This window comes from Sylvia atricapilla, chromosome 1 (genome assembly GCF_009819655.1).
Source record: "Sylvia atricapilla isolate bSylAtr1 chromosome 1, bSylAtr1.pri, whole genome shotgun sequence".
In the NCBI taxonomy this organism is placed as follows: domain Eukaryota; kingdom Metazoa; phylum Chordata; class Aves; order Passeriformes; family Sylviidae; genus Sylvia; species Sylvia atricapilla.
The window spans coordinates 17,888,336-17,899,392 of record NC_089140.1 but is presented as its reverse complement, the minus strand read 5'-3'; the positions used below and the strand labels follow the sequence as shown (position 1 = coordinate 17,899,392).

The 11,057-nt window shown below is 63.2% G+C and overlaps 1 protein-coding gene across 1 annotated transcript; it reads left to right on the top strand.

Moving 5' to 3' along the window:
- Nucleotides 1–2,964: 2,964 nt before the first annotated feature.
- Nucleotides 2,965–4,192, top strand: PTF1A (pancreas associated transcription factor 1a). The gene is made up of 2 exons (XM_066323079.1): nucleotides 2,965–3,643; nucleotides 3,759–4,192. Exons 1-2 carry the CDS (start codon nucleotides 3,019–3,021, stop codon nucleotides 3,959–3,961), a joined length of 828 nt encoding a protein of 275 aa, XP_066179176.1. The 5' UTR covers nucleotides 2,965–3,018; the 3' UTR covers nucleotides 3,962–4,192.
- Nucleotides 4,193–11,057: the final 6,865 nt, after the last annotated feature.

The window sequence follows — 11,057 nt, the reverse complement described above, 5'->3', positions numbered from 1 at the left end:
GATCAACAGCAGAAATCCTCTCCTCCTCTTTCTTATCCCTTAAGACCTTCAGTTACGGCTGTCAGGAAGATGTTTCACCACTGCGTTAACGAGATACCTTCACCCTGGCGCCTTGTCACGCTCTCGAGAACAGGGATCAAAATGCTGCGCTGGGAGAAGGCTGGTGGCAGAGGTTTGGGGGGGAACGAGCCTGTTTGGGGGTGTTACTCCCCTTCAGGATCTGGCGGCACTTAGCCTGTCTGACCTGGGGGAAACGCTGCAAGGTGGGCTATTAGTGTATGTGGGTCTGTATGTCTCGAACGGGAGCAGCGGTGCCAGGGGCCACTTGACATAGTTTGCTCATCGGCTTTCAAGTGCTCGGCTCCAGCCAGGACGTGGCAGCAGCAAGGACTAGGCACCCCATGGGTGATGACCCCTTGGGTATACAAGGGAGGGAACAGAGCCAGCTCTGTGGCCAGCAAGTTCTCCCGAAATCACCTCAGTGTTGCTAGAGGTTAGCTTTCTTCATTTTCCGTGTATTTTGCGGTAGGTGTGACACGGATTTGAGAGGGATGTGATAGATTTATACTTGTGCTTCTGGCTGTGATTCTCCACCCGCAGCCATCGTTCCCTAGCCGCACTGAAGTCCATTTGCTTTGAAAAACGAGATTCCTCTGCGTTGCGCGGGGCCAGGGTGGGGAAGGACCAGGCTCCCGTTCAGGTATGTCCCAGCGGGACAAGAGGGACCGCGAGCTGAGCCCCTGTTCCCCGGGCTGCACCTGCCTGGAGCCCGGGCTGCTGGAGGCGACAGGAAACAGGGGCTCGGGGACCGCATCTCGACAGAACAGCAGATGTGGGACCGGCTGTGGAAGCGCTGGCTGCTCCTGGGGGCCGTGGGGGCTGCAGGGGTGGCCGTGGGCTCTCCCGGACTACCTGGCCTCTCCACCCGCCACTGCAGCCTCCAGGGCCCGGCACAGGTCCCTGCCTTCCCACCAGAGCCTCACACCAATCTGCCCTGGGGTCGCCAAGCATTTAACCCACCCAGCGCTGAGGAGGGCAAAGGACGGACAGGGATGCTCGCAGTGTTAGCGAGCAGCGCGACCCCTGGGGAGCCCCGGGGCCAGGAAGGGAAAACATCTCTTGTTCACACGATGCCCAAGCTGTGTTTGCTCTCCCAGGGAGGTCCGGCTCAACGGGAAAGGGCTGCTCCGGAAGAGTGATCCCAGGGCGAGCGATGCCTCTGCCAAGCGACGACTAGGGGACTCCTGGCCGCTGCGCTCAGTGCCGCTCGGAGCGGTCCCCACCGGGCGCCGGTGGGCAGCGAGCTGGGCAGGAGCCGATGGAGTGCCAGCAGCAGCTCTGCGCGGTATGAACACGAACACAGCCCAGGGGACCGAGGGAAGAGATTATTGCCCGCACTTGACCCTCGTGAGACCTCATCTAAGACTTGTGGGCGGTTTTGGGGCAGCTGCTGCAGAAAACAGTCGTGAGGGACGAAGGGCTGACGAGGCAGAGGAAGCTGGAGCAGCTGCCTGGGGCGGGAAGGCTCCCGTGGTGCGGGGCTGGCTCAGCCTGGGGTACAGGCAGTGTCGGGGGCACCCCGCAGCGCTGCAGGATCCAGAAGCCTGGCTCCTGACAGAGGTGCGTGGCGAGAGATTGAGGGATGGTGGCCGTGAATGGAAACAGGAGTCCGGACGCACTCATCTCAGTCTCTTCCAAGCCCCTGCGAGCGGACGTGAACGGGGAACCCGCTGCCGTTTCATGGCCCCTCTGACGGGACACTCCCTTAGATCCCCCATCCGGGACGGTGGGAGCAGTCCCATGGCCACGCGTGGGCGCGTTCCTGACTTCGCGCAGAGGCCTCCGCCTTCCTTTCTCGTTTTTTTCGCGTGGTCCGTCTGCAGGCGGGACTTTCCAAGAAGTGGTTCATGCAAAGCTCTTTGTTCCCTCCCGTGACTCACGCGTTTCCCTGCCGTTATCACGGCGATGTCAGCGGCTTTGAAGTCGAGTCATTTATTACCTTCCTGGAGCTGGCCTGTCCTGCTCTGCTGATAGACCCGGGTACGTTTCCACCGGAGTTTGATCTCTGGCCGCGCTGGTGGCACGCTGGAAAGTCACTTTCGATAAACCTCGACAGATTCTGCCGGACAAACTATTGCAGCGCTAATGACAGAGATAATCCTCTCCTAATCTGGCCGGTAATCCATTTCACTCCAGTGAGAATTTTTAAGGCTTTAATCAGTGAGAGTCTGTTAGGGAATTATTAACAGAGCCTCCGCCGAACGAGCTCCTCCGGAGAGGGGCAATGGGAGTGGGAAAAGGGAGAACGCAACGGGAACCGATGAGGTCAAAATCGATGTACGGCCGGGCGCAAGAGTTGACGTGATGCATTTTGATGTCGGGATAGAATCGCCTTCAGTTCGAACGCCACGAAAAAAACCCCGCGGCATCGATTCCCCTTACGGCCTCTCTGACAGCAGCTCTGCTGGCGACGGGGCCTGGCGGTCCCGGGGGAGCGGGAAAAGCGCCGGGGGTAAGATGCACGGGGGTGACGCTTCCCGGTGCCGAGAGGGAGGCTGAGCGCAAGCCGAGCGGCGCCTTTGGGCGGCGGCGCTCCGGCCGCGCCGTGCCGGCGGTGCGGGGCCCGACGCGCGCTGCCGGGCGGGGGCTCCGTCGGGTCCCGCCCCCGGGCGCGCGCGGTGTCCCCCGGCGGGCGGCCCGGCCCCCCCGGCGCGCCCTGATTGGCTGGCGGCGGCGGCCGGCGGCACGCGCCCGGGGATGTCGTTATAAGACCCCTCGCGTGCCGGCCGCGGCGCCAGCGGCTCCGGCCCCTCCCCGGAGAGCGGCGGCGCGGCCCGGCCTCCCGCCACACCGCGGCGGGCAGGGCAGGGCAGGGCAGGGCAGGGCAGGGCGGGGGCCCGGCCCCGCCACCCCACCGCCGGGCCGGCTCGGCCGGCGGGCCGGCGACAGCGGCTGCGGGCGCGTCCCGGCGGGGCTGCCCCCCTGCCCCGTCCCGTCCGCGCCGGGAGCGAGAGCAGCATGGAGACTGTGCTGCTGGAGCACTTCCCCGGGGGGCTGGACTCCTTCTCCTCGCCCCCCTACTTCGACGAGGAGGACTTTTTCTCCGAGCCGCCCCCGCGGGACGTGCTGGCCGCGGACGGGCTGCTGGAGCCGGACGTGGATTTCCTCAGCCGCCAGCTGCAGGAGTACTACCGCGACGGCGGCGACCCCGAGGGCGGCTACCGCTGCCCGGCGCCGGCCGCCGCCTTCCCGCCGTCTCCCGCCTCGCCCGGCTTCGCCTACGAATGCTGCGGGGCGGCGGGCGCGGCGCTGCTGTCCCCCGGGGGGCGGCTCCAGGCGCTGGGCTCGGCCAAGAGGCGGCGGCGGGTGCGCTCCGAGGCGGAGCTGCAGCAGCTCCGTCAGGCCGCCAACGTGCGGGAGCGGCGGCGGATGCAGTCCATCAACGACGCCTTCGAGGGGCTGCGCTCGCACATCCCCACTCTGCCCTACGAGAAGCGCCTCTCCAAGGTGGACACGTTGCGCCTGGCCATCGGCTACATCAATTTCCTCAGCGAGCTGGTGCAGTCCGACCTGCCGCTGCGCAGCGCCAGCAGCGAAAGCCCCAGCCAGCCCAAGAAAATCATCATCTGCCACCGCGGCACAAGTAAGTGGCGGGCCTGCGCGGGCCGGTACGTCGCGGTGCGGCCCGGCCCGGCGCTCCGCAGGAATGCCGGCCCCAGCAATAACCCCCTGCCTTCCTTTTCCCTCCTGCCCTCCAGGATCTCCCTCCCCGAGCGACCCCGACTACGGACTCCCCCCTCTGGCCGGTCACTCGCTGTCGTGGACTGATGAAAAGCAGCTCAAGGAACAAAACATCATCCGGACAGCCAAAGTGTGGACCCCCGAGGACCCGCGGAAGGTGAACAACAAACCCTCCGTCAACGACATAGAGAACGAGCCCCCCTTCGACTACGTGGCGTGAGGCGCCGCGCGGGTGGTCCCCGCCCTCTCTGTACATGCTGTATGTAGAGACCTATATTGTAAATGTAATTTAAGATTCAGAGTCTAAGGGCAATCAACTTTATTTATCTATTTATTATGGAGTAGTGATAATGAGGTAGAATCGTCTTGTTTTGAATATATAATTTATATAATTTATCTTGATTTTTTAAGATATGCAATAGGTTTATTTCACCAGCACCTTTTTTTTTTTTTTTTTAATGGGGGAAATATGCCAGAACCTGTGAAAATAATTTATTGCCGCACGTGGACTCTCCTTGTGTTTGTTAATAATAAACCCGAATTGTACCTCGCGGAGCAGTGTATTTGTGGGAAGCAGCTTCCGAGAGCCCCGCTACATCCCGAGGAAGCCTTGCAATGAACGCTTGGACCGGTCTCCAGGCGGCGTGAGCCCCGGGACCCCGTGGCACCCTCGGCCCAGATGCTGGCCCCACTCTGCCCCATCGCAGGCTCGGGCTGCTCTTATAGCGCCGGGGGGGGGGGGGGACGGGGACGGGCGGCGACACACTTTCGCCTTCTCTCCACCCCTTTTGACGTCCTCTCCTGAAGTGCTTCCAACTGATGTCTTTGTCTATCTCTAGAAGGTCCCCTCCTTTCAGTGTCTCAGCACTGCTTGTGGTTTCCAGCTGGAAGATCCGAGCCCCCTAACATAAACTTTGGCTATGTGTCGCCCGCCTTGTACCCCCTACCCGCCGCCATGGGAATGGGCGCGTTGTCCGGAGCCGCACAAAGCTGTTCCTGAAAGTTTCCGGGGAGGGAAGGACGAGGCTGGGGACCGGACAGGACTGGGGCTCTGCCGGCTGCCCCAGCCTTCCGCGTTTCTCCCAGCGGCCGCGCCTGGCAAACAGCCCCCGCGCTCCTCGCCCTGGGGCTGCCGCTGAGGGCGGGGGGGAGGATAGGGGGATGGCAAAGCCATCGTGCAACTGGTGGTAGAACCGCTCTGGTAGCCCCAGCTCAGCGTGCCCGGCTGCGGAAAGGACGGCTGGGCTGCACCTGCCCGGGGGCGAGGGGTGGGGGCGGCAGGGGCCGGTGGGGCCGGGGGCTGCGAGTGCTCCCGGCGGGAGCGGGGGGGCGGCCCGGGGCTGGGGCGGGGGGCTCGGCCCGACGCCGCAGGTGCTGATTTTCCCGTGGCACCCGCAGCTCAGCCCCGACGGCTCAGCCCCCGGCAGAGTCCCAGATGCCCAGCCCGGCCCGCGGCCGGAGCAGAGCTGTCCCCGCGCGGTGCCCAGGCGGATGGGAACGGCCCGGGTGAGCCAAGGTATAATTATAACTCATCATATACTGTACATCTCTCCTTCCATTTTTTTTTTTCCTAAAACTGCCGCAAAGTGGGAACAATATGTTGCATGCATGCTAATTGCATTAACCTAGTTAAACACATTTAGTTCCCTAGCGCGGATGGCATGGATCTATTCCAATTGCAATTAGAGCAGCTACTTTCACACACAACCACGCCGAGGCTGGGCCGGGGAGTGGGCTGAGAGGGGGTGTCATTGCTTATTTTTTTGCTCACTTTTGGTGCGATTCTGAGCTGCGGCGGGGCTGACCGGCCGCAAGCCTCGCCCCGTCCGGCAGGCGGGAGGCGGGCGGCACCGGTGTCATTGAACTTAAACGGGGCTCTTTGAGAGAAAAAGAGCCGACCTATAATTCGATCTTGTCCTGTATTAGGACCTCATTAAACACAGAAAGTCGCTTTTTCACAAATGCTTCCATCAGGCATGTAATCTCATTACACTCATTAGAAAGTCAAATGTTAGTCGGACTTCAGTTTAATTATAAGTTATGGAAGTGTTGTACCGTTTCCTTCTGTGTATAGTCTCGTTCGTCTCAATTGGCTTTGGTGATGCGATCCTCCACAATTAAAACACTACAATCATTGTTATGTGGCACCTTTTCTTTGGCGTGCCACTTTTTTGTGATTCAATGCTTCAACACATCCTTTAGTATGGTGCAGATGAAGCGGAAGAGCCGGCCTTCGCCTGTAAAGCACCAGGGTCTCTATCTTGTCACTCTCCCGTCTTGACTTGGCAAGTCCCTTTAAACGCAATCTTCAAAGAGACTGACAGCTCCTTTTGACTGACTCATCATCCATTCACCCCAGCGCAGCGCTCCTGCGACAAAATCCGCAGCACAGGGCAGGAGGGAACCGCCTGTGCAGGTCCCCGGTCCACAGGGACCCGGCGGCTCCCGCAACGCCGGCTCGCAGCTTTTGCGGCAGCTTTGGGGGATTTGCCGGTGGGGAGCACGGCTCGGCGCGGTACGAAGCAACGTGGGGAAGGCGTGACTGACAGCCACGCAGCCCCGGTTCCCAGCCACCTGCCCCCTCCTCCCCGCGGCCGTGGGCTGCACCCTCTAGCGCTGTCCCCCGCGGGCAGTGGCTCCCCGCCTCCCTGCCCCGCTCCCAGAGCCCCCGCTGAACTCCCGAAACCCCGCGCCGGCTCCCGTGGGGCCAACCCTCCGCGCCCGCACTGCCCCGACGGCGCCCCGGGGGGCGGGAGAGGCTGGCCCGGGCGCCGGGACTGTCCCGCCTCCCTCCGCCGCTGCCCGCAGCCCCGCGGGAGCTGGAAAGCAGGGTAGAAGAGAACAAAAAGAGGGGGGGAGGAAATCCCCAGCCCCACTTGGGGTAGGAGGGAGTGTCAGAGGCACTTGCAGGCACTTTGCTTCCCGCAGTCTCACAGGAGGGGGGTGCGGATTCGAGGTGTGCGGGCTGACGCTGTGCTTCCGGAACGAGCATCACCCGGGATGCCTTAGGTGTAAAGACAATTTAATTACCGAAACCAACAATCCTCCATTAAAAAAATTAAATTAAATTAATTTAATTAAAAATTAAATTTAATTAATTTAATTAAAAAATTAAAAACCCAAAACCCTTAAACCCCAACAGCAACCCAACCCGGAAAACCCAAACAACAAACAAAACCCTCCCAAAAACCCCAAATACCCAAGCTCCCCACCCAAAGGAAGGGAAGCATCAGACCGCCCGCCTGCACAGCCAGCAAAGGGATGGGAAGGTGTGCGTGACTTCTCGGCAGAGCTGTGCGCAGGCAGGGGCTGCCGTGGGCACTGTGAACCCGTCCCGCCGCGGTTCCCAGGGCCTCTCATCTGCCGGCAGTCGGGTGAGCGCCCTGCGAGGCGCGGGGCGTGAAGCCTCCCGAGCCCGGGATCTCATCTCCTCTTTCATTCACGCATCTCTCGCTGGCACCGAATACCAGCTGCGAGGTCGAACAAACACCAGTTGAGTGTCCCCTGGTAAACCTCCCGCTTTCCAAAGCATCCCGCAGCCGGTGGGAATGGTCCTAAATAACTCCACAACAAACCGCGCTGCCGAGACCTGGAAGCGTGGGCGGGAGGCGATTCCCACGACGGGGCCGGGGTCTGGCCAACAGGTGCTCGGGTTTGGCGGAGGGCGCCGGGGGAGCCCGGGGAGGCAGAGCCTCCGCTGCCAGAAAGCAGCCTGCTCCGGCGCCTCCGGCTTTACATGGCGTGGAAGCCGCAAACAATCGCAATGATATCTTTATTGCTAGGTTCATGTCCTGGGCTATAACATATCAATCCCTGTCGTGGTTCTCTCGGATGCACCTGGTATTTCAAACTTGTTCTTTTTGTGCTTCTGGGTCCTGGACTGCAGCTGCCTAAAGCGAGCAAAGAGAGAGGCCCTTACAATGTGTCCAAGACGTGTTGGCATGGTTTGCTTGTCTTTAATGTACCATTAACTATTGTCTTTACACAATATGGGAACTGTAAAGCATGACATGTGTTATAATAAAACACATTTTCAACGATACACTTGGACTCGGCGCTGGGATGCAAGCAAACAAACAGGCCCAAATCTTGTTTTGTCTCCCTCGCTAAGCCTACTGGCAATTAAACTTAAGACCACTGCTTTCCCCTGATCAGCCAATTAAATTTTATGTCTCCTAATTTTTCACATAGAAAAAAAGTCTCGGTGCCGGCCCCTAAAGACATTGATTTTCTTGCTATCACCTGGCGCTCAGACCTTAGTTCCATTTATCAAGAAGGGAAACGTCAGGCGTTGCATAAAGTGACTCTGTTACCATAAGGCTCTCACCATCCTGCCCTATTGTTTTCCCTTGTTAATAACTCATTACCAGGATTTAACAAATCAACCATTACATATGTTTTGTGTCTCCATATTTTGATCCGTACGATTAAGCAGATGTTACGATTGAAAATTGAAAAGTCCAAGGCTACTCTCGTCTGAAAGAAAGAGGGCAGCCTCAAACAACGAGCTAACAATGAGATTCAGAAGATCTTCAGAAAAACATTTACGACCAATAAACAGACTCCAACCTGCTCCATTTCAACCATTGTGCGCCTTAGGGGAATAATTAAGTTGAATAGGAAGAGGTCCGCGGGGTTTTCAATGCCAAGCCCACAGGTGCGGGGTGGCACGATGAATGATCCGCCTGATTTTTGCCAGGCTCAAGGGCCCTTCTCCTGGCCGGGCGAGCAGATACGAAATATTGTCATTTCTTTTAATTCACAGCGTTACTCTCAGGGCGAACAAAGGGGCGGGGAATGAATGGCTCCGGCTGCAGGCGAGGCGCGCCCGGCCGCCGCTGGCCTCTCCGGAGACCGCCCGGCGGGGACGAGCGCGCCGCCGCCGCCGCGCCCGGGGCCGGTCCCGGCGGCTCGGGGGGGTGTCCGTGCCCCCCGCGCCGCCGCGCGCCCCCCGCGCCGCTCCCCTCGCGCGCCCGCCCCGGCCCCGCGCCGCCCCCGCGCCCCGCGCCGCCGCGCGCCTCGCCGCGGGCCGGACCCCGCGCGGGCGCACGTGCGCCCCGCCGCTCCCCGCGCCGCCGCCGCGGCCGGGAGGGGGCGGGCGGGGCGGCCCCGGGCCGGGGGCGGCTCCCAGCCGCGGCCCCCGGTGCGGACCCGCCGCCGTCGGGGCTCCGGCGAGCGGCAGCGGGCGGCGGCAGCGGGGCTCTCCCGCCCGGCGGCCCGCGTTGCGCATGGAGGTCTCCAAGAGGGGGCCCGTCTTGCCGGGCGCCCCCGCGGGCGAGGGCGGCGCCGCCCCTGTGCGGCGGCCGCGCCGGGGGCGGCCCCGGGGGGTGCCCCGCGAGGAGCCGCCGCGTCGCGCCGCGGGGCCGCGTCTGGCGGCGGCCACGCCGGAAGGAGCGGGGCTCCCCCCGGGCGGCCCCTGGGGCGGCGGCGCCGGCTCCGGAGGCAGCGCTCCACTCTGCGTCTGCGGGCGCGGTACCCGACCGGGCGGCCGGGAGCCGGCACCCGGGGGACCCACGGGAGCGCCCGCCCCCTGCCCGCCCCGGTCCCCGCGTCCCCAGCCTCCGCCTGCCGCCCCGGATCGGCGCGGACCCCCGCTTTTCCCGTGCACCTGCTCTGCGCAACCCGGAACGCCGAGCGGCTTGGAGAAGGCAGGGGAGGCCCGGTCCCGCCTCGTCAGCCCCGCTGTGGCGCCCCGCAGGACAGCACCGGGGTGCCGAGAGGCTCTTCCCGGCCCTGCCCGGCCCCTCCCGGACGGACCACGGCCGCCCCGGTCCCCCTGATCCTCGCCACCCCGGGATTTCCAGTTGGAACGGCGCGGACCGAGGCGCCGGCCCCGCCGGGCGGAGGCTGTCCTCTCCCCGAGGACTGGCAACGCGGCGGGGTCGCAGGGGCGGGAGCATCCGCCGCCAGCGCCCCGCGCCCCGACGGGGCAGCGATCCCTCCGCCGTCCCGGGGCGCGGTGAGAGGAGCGGGCGGAGGGGACTCCGCGGTGGGGAAGCTCCGCACCCTCCGGGCGAATGAAGGCGGCTTCCCGTTCTGGGAAATACCTCCGCCGAGCGCTCCGACGGCTGCACAGGCCGCCGAGCTCCCCGGGGGCCGGGACCGATTCGGAGCTGCCGCTCACCGCCCCGGCCTCCCGCGCTCCTGCCCTGGGCAGTAAGGCGTCCCGGGCCAGAGCCACGGCCGGACCGTGGCGGACGTCTCCCCAGCGGACGGCGGGCGGGGACGGCCCCGGGCGAGGCGGGCACCCCCGACGGCGCCGACCCCCACTCGGGCGATACCGCGGGGAGCTGCCCCTTGCCGCCGAAGCGAGGAGCGGCTCGAGGCGCGTTGGGGCGAGTGGGGAGAGCCCCTGTAGTCTCAGCGCGGCTCGGAGAGCCTCTCTCGTGCCTTGTCCTCCGCCGGTGGGCTCGGAATGGCAGCTTTGGGAAATAGGGAAAAACACGGTGCTTTCGGGACCTGTCGGGACCGATGGTACCCGCCGGCGTGGGGAGGACGGGGTCGGGGATGCGCGGAGCACTGTGGCCCCCCCTGGGCGGAGCGCAGCCCGCGACACTGACCTTCCCGCGGGGGGGACCGGGCCGCGCCTTTCACGGAATTAGCCTCACAGACGTCTCGCTATAACTTTTGTTCCCCAACACGGCCCGGACACACCGCACCCGCTCCCCAGCCAGCCCGTCCCGTCCCCGACGGCTCTCCCCGTGCCCTGCCCCGACAATGCGTGAAATGCATCACTGTCACCGGGCGCGGGTGACAGATGAGGCGAAGGCGCGGACCCCTCGCCAAGGTCAAGTTGAAGATGCCGGTGGCGGTGCGGTCGCCGCCGGCTGAAGCTGAACAAGGCCCTGGCGGGGGCCCTTTCCGACGTTGTATTTCTGCCTCCCCCGCGTCCCCTCAGCCAGCCCTTTCTGCGGGGACCTGCGGGGCCGAGGCGCGGTCCCAGGGACTGGGGTGCCGCTCGGGGGGTGGTGGTGGCGCGGAATGCCCGAGCTCCGGGCCCTGCCGGTCCGGGTCGAGCCCAGCCGGGCTGGGCCGGGGCTCGCAGCTCCGGTCTCGGTCACAAGGGCGGGCACTGCCTGGAAATAAACTGCAAAATGCTTCGGGGTGAGTTTTACTCCGCGTTCAGCAAAAGTTTTCCAAACGGAGTCTGGTTAAACAAACACTTCGCCCTGCTCCCGGCTCCCTCTCTCCCTTGCCCTGTGATGATTGATATTTTTTATTCAGCCAACTTTTATTTACCTTGCAAAAATGTTGGGGACAAATGTGATAAATTACAGATATGCAAATTTCTTTGAATGGCGTTGTAAGTGTGTCTC

Coding starts and splice junctions, on each gene's coding strand:
- PTF1A (XM_066323079.1), top strand. CDS start 3,019: ATGGAGACTGTGCTGCTGGAGCACTTCCCCGGGGGGCTGGACTCCTTC. Junction 3,644..3,758: donor CATCTGCCACCGCGGCACAA/GTAAGTGGCGGG, acceptor CCTGCCCTCCAG/GATCTCCCTCCCCGAGCGAC.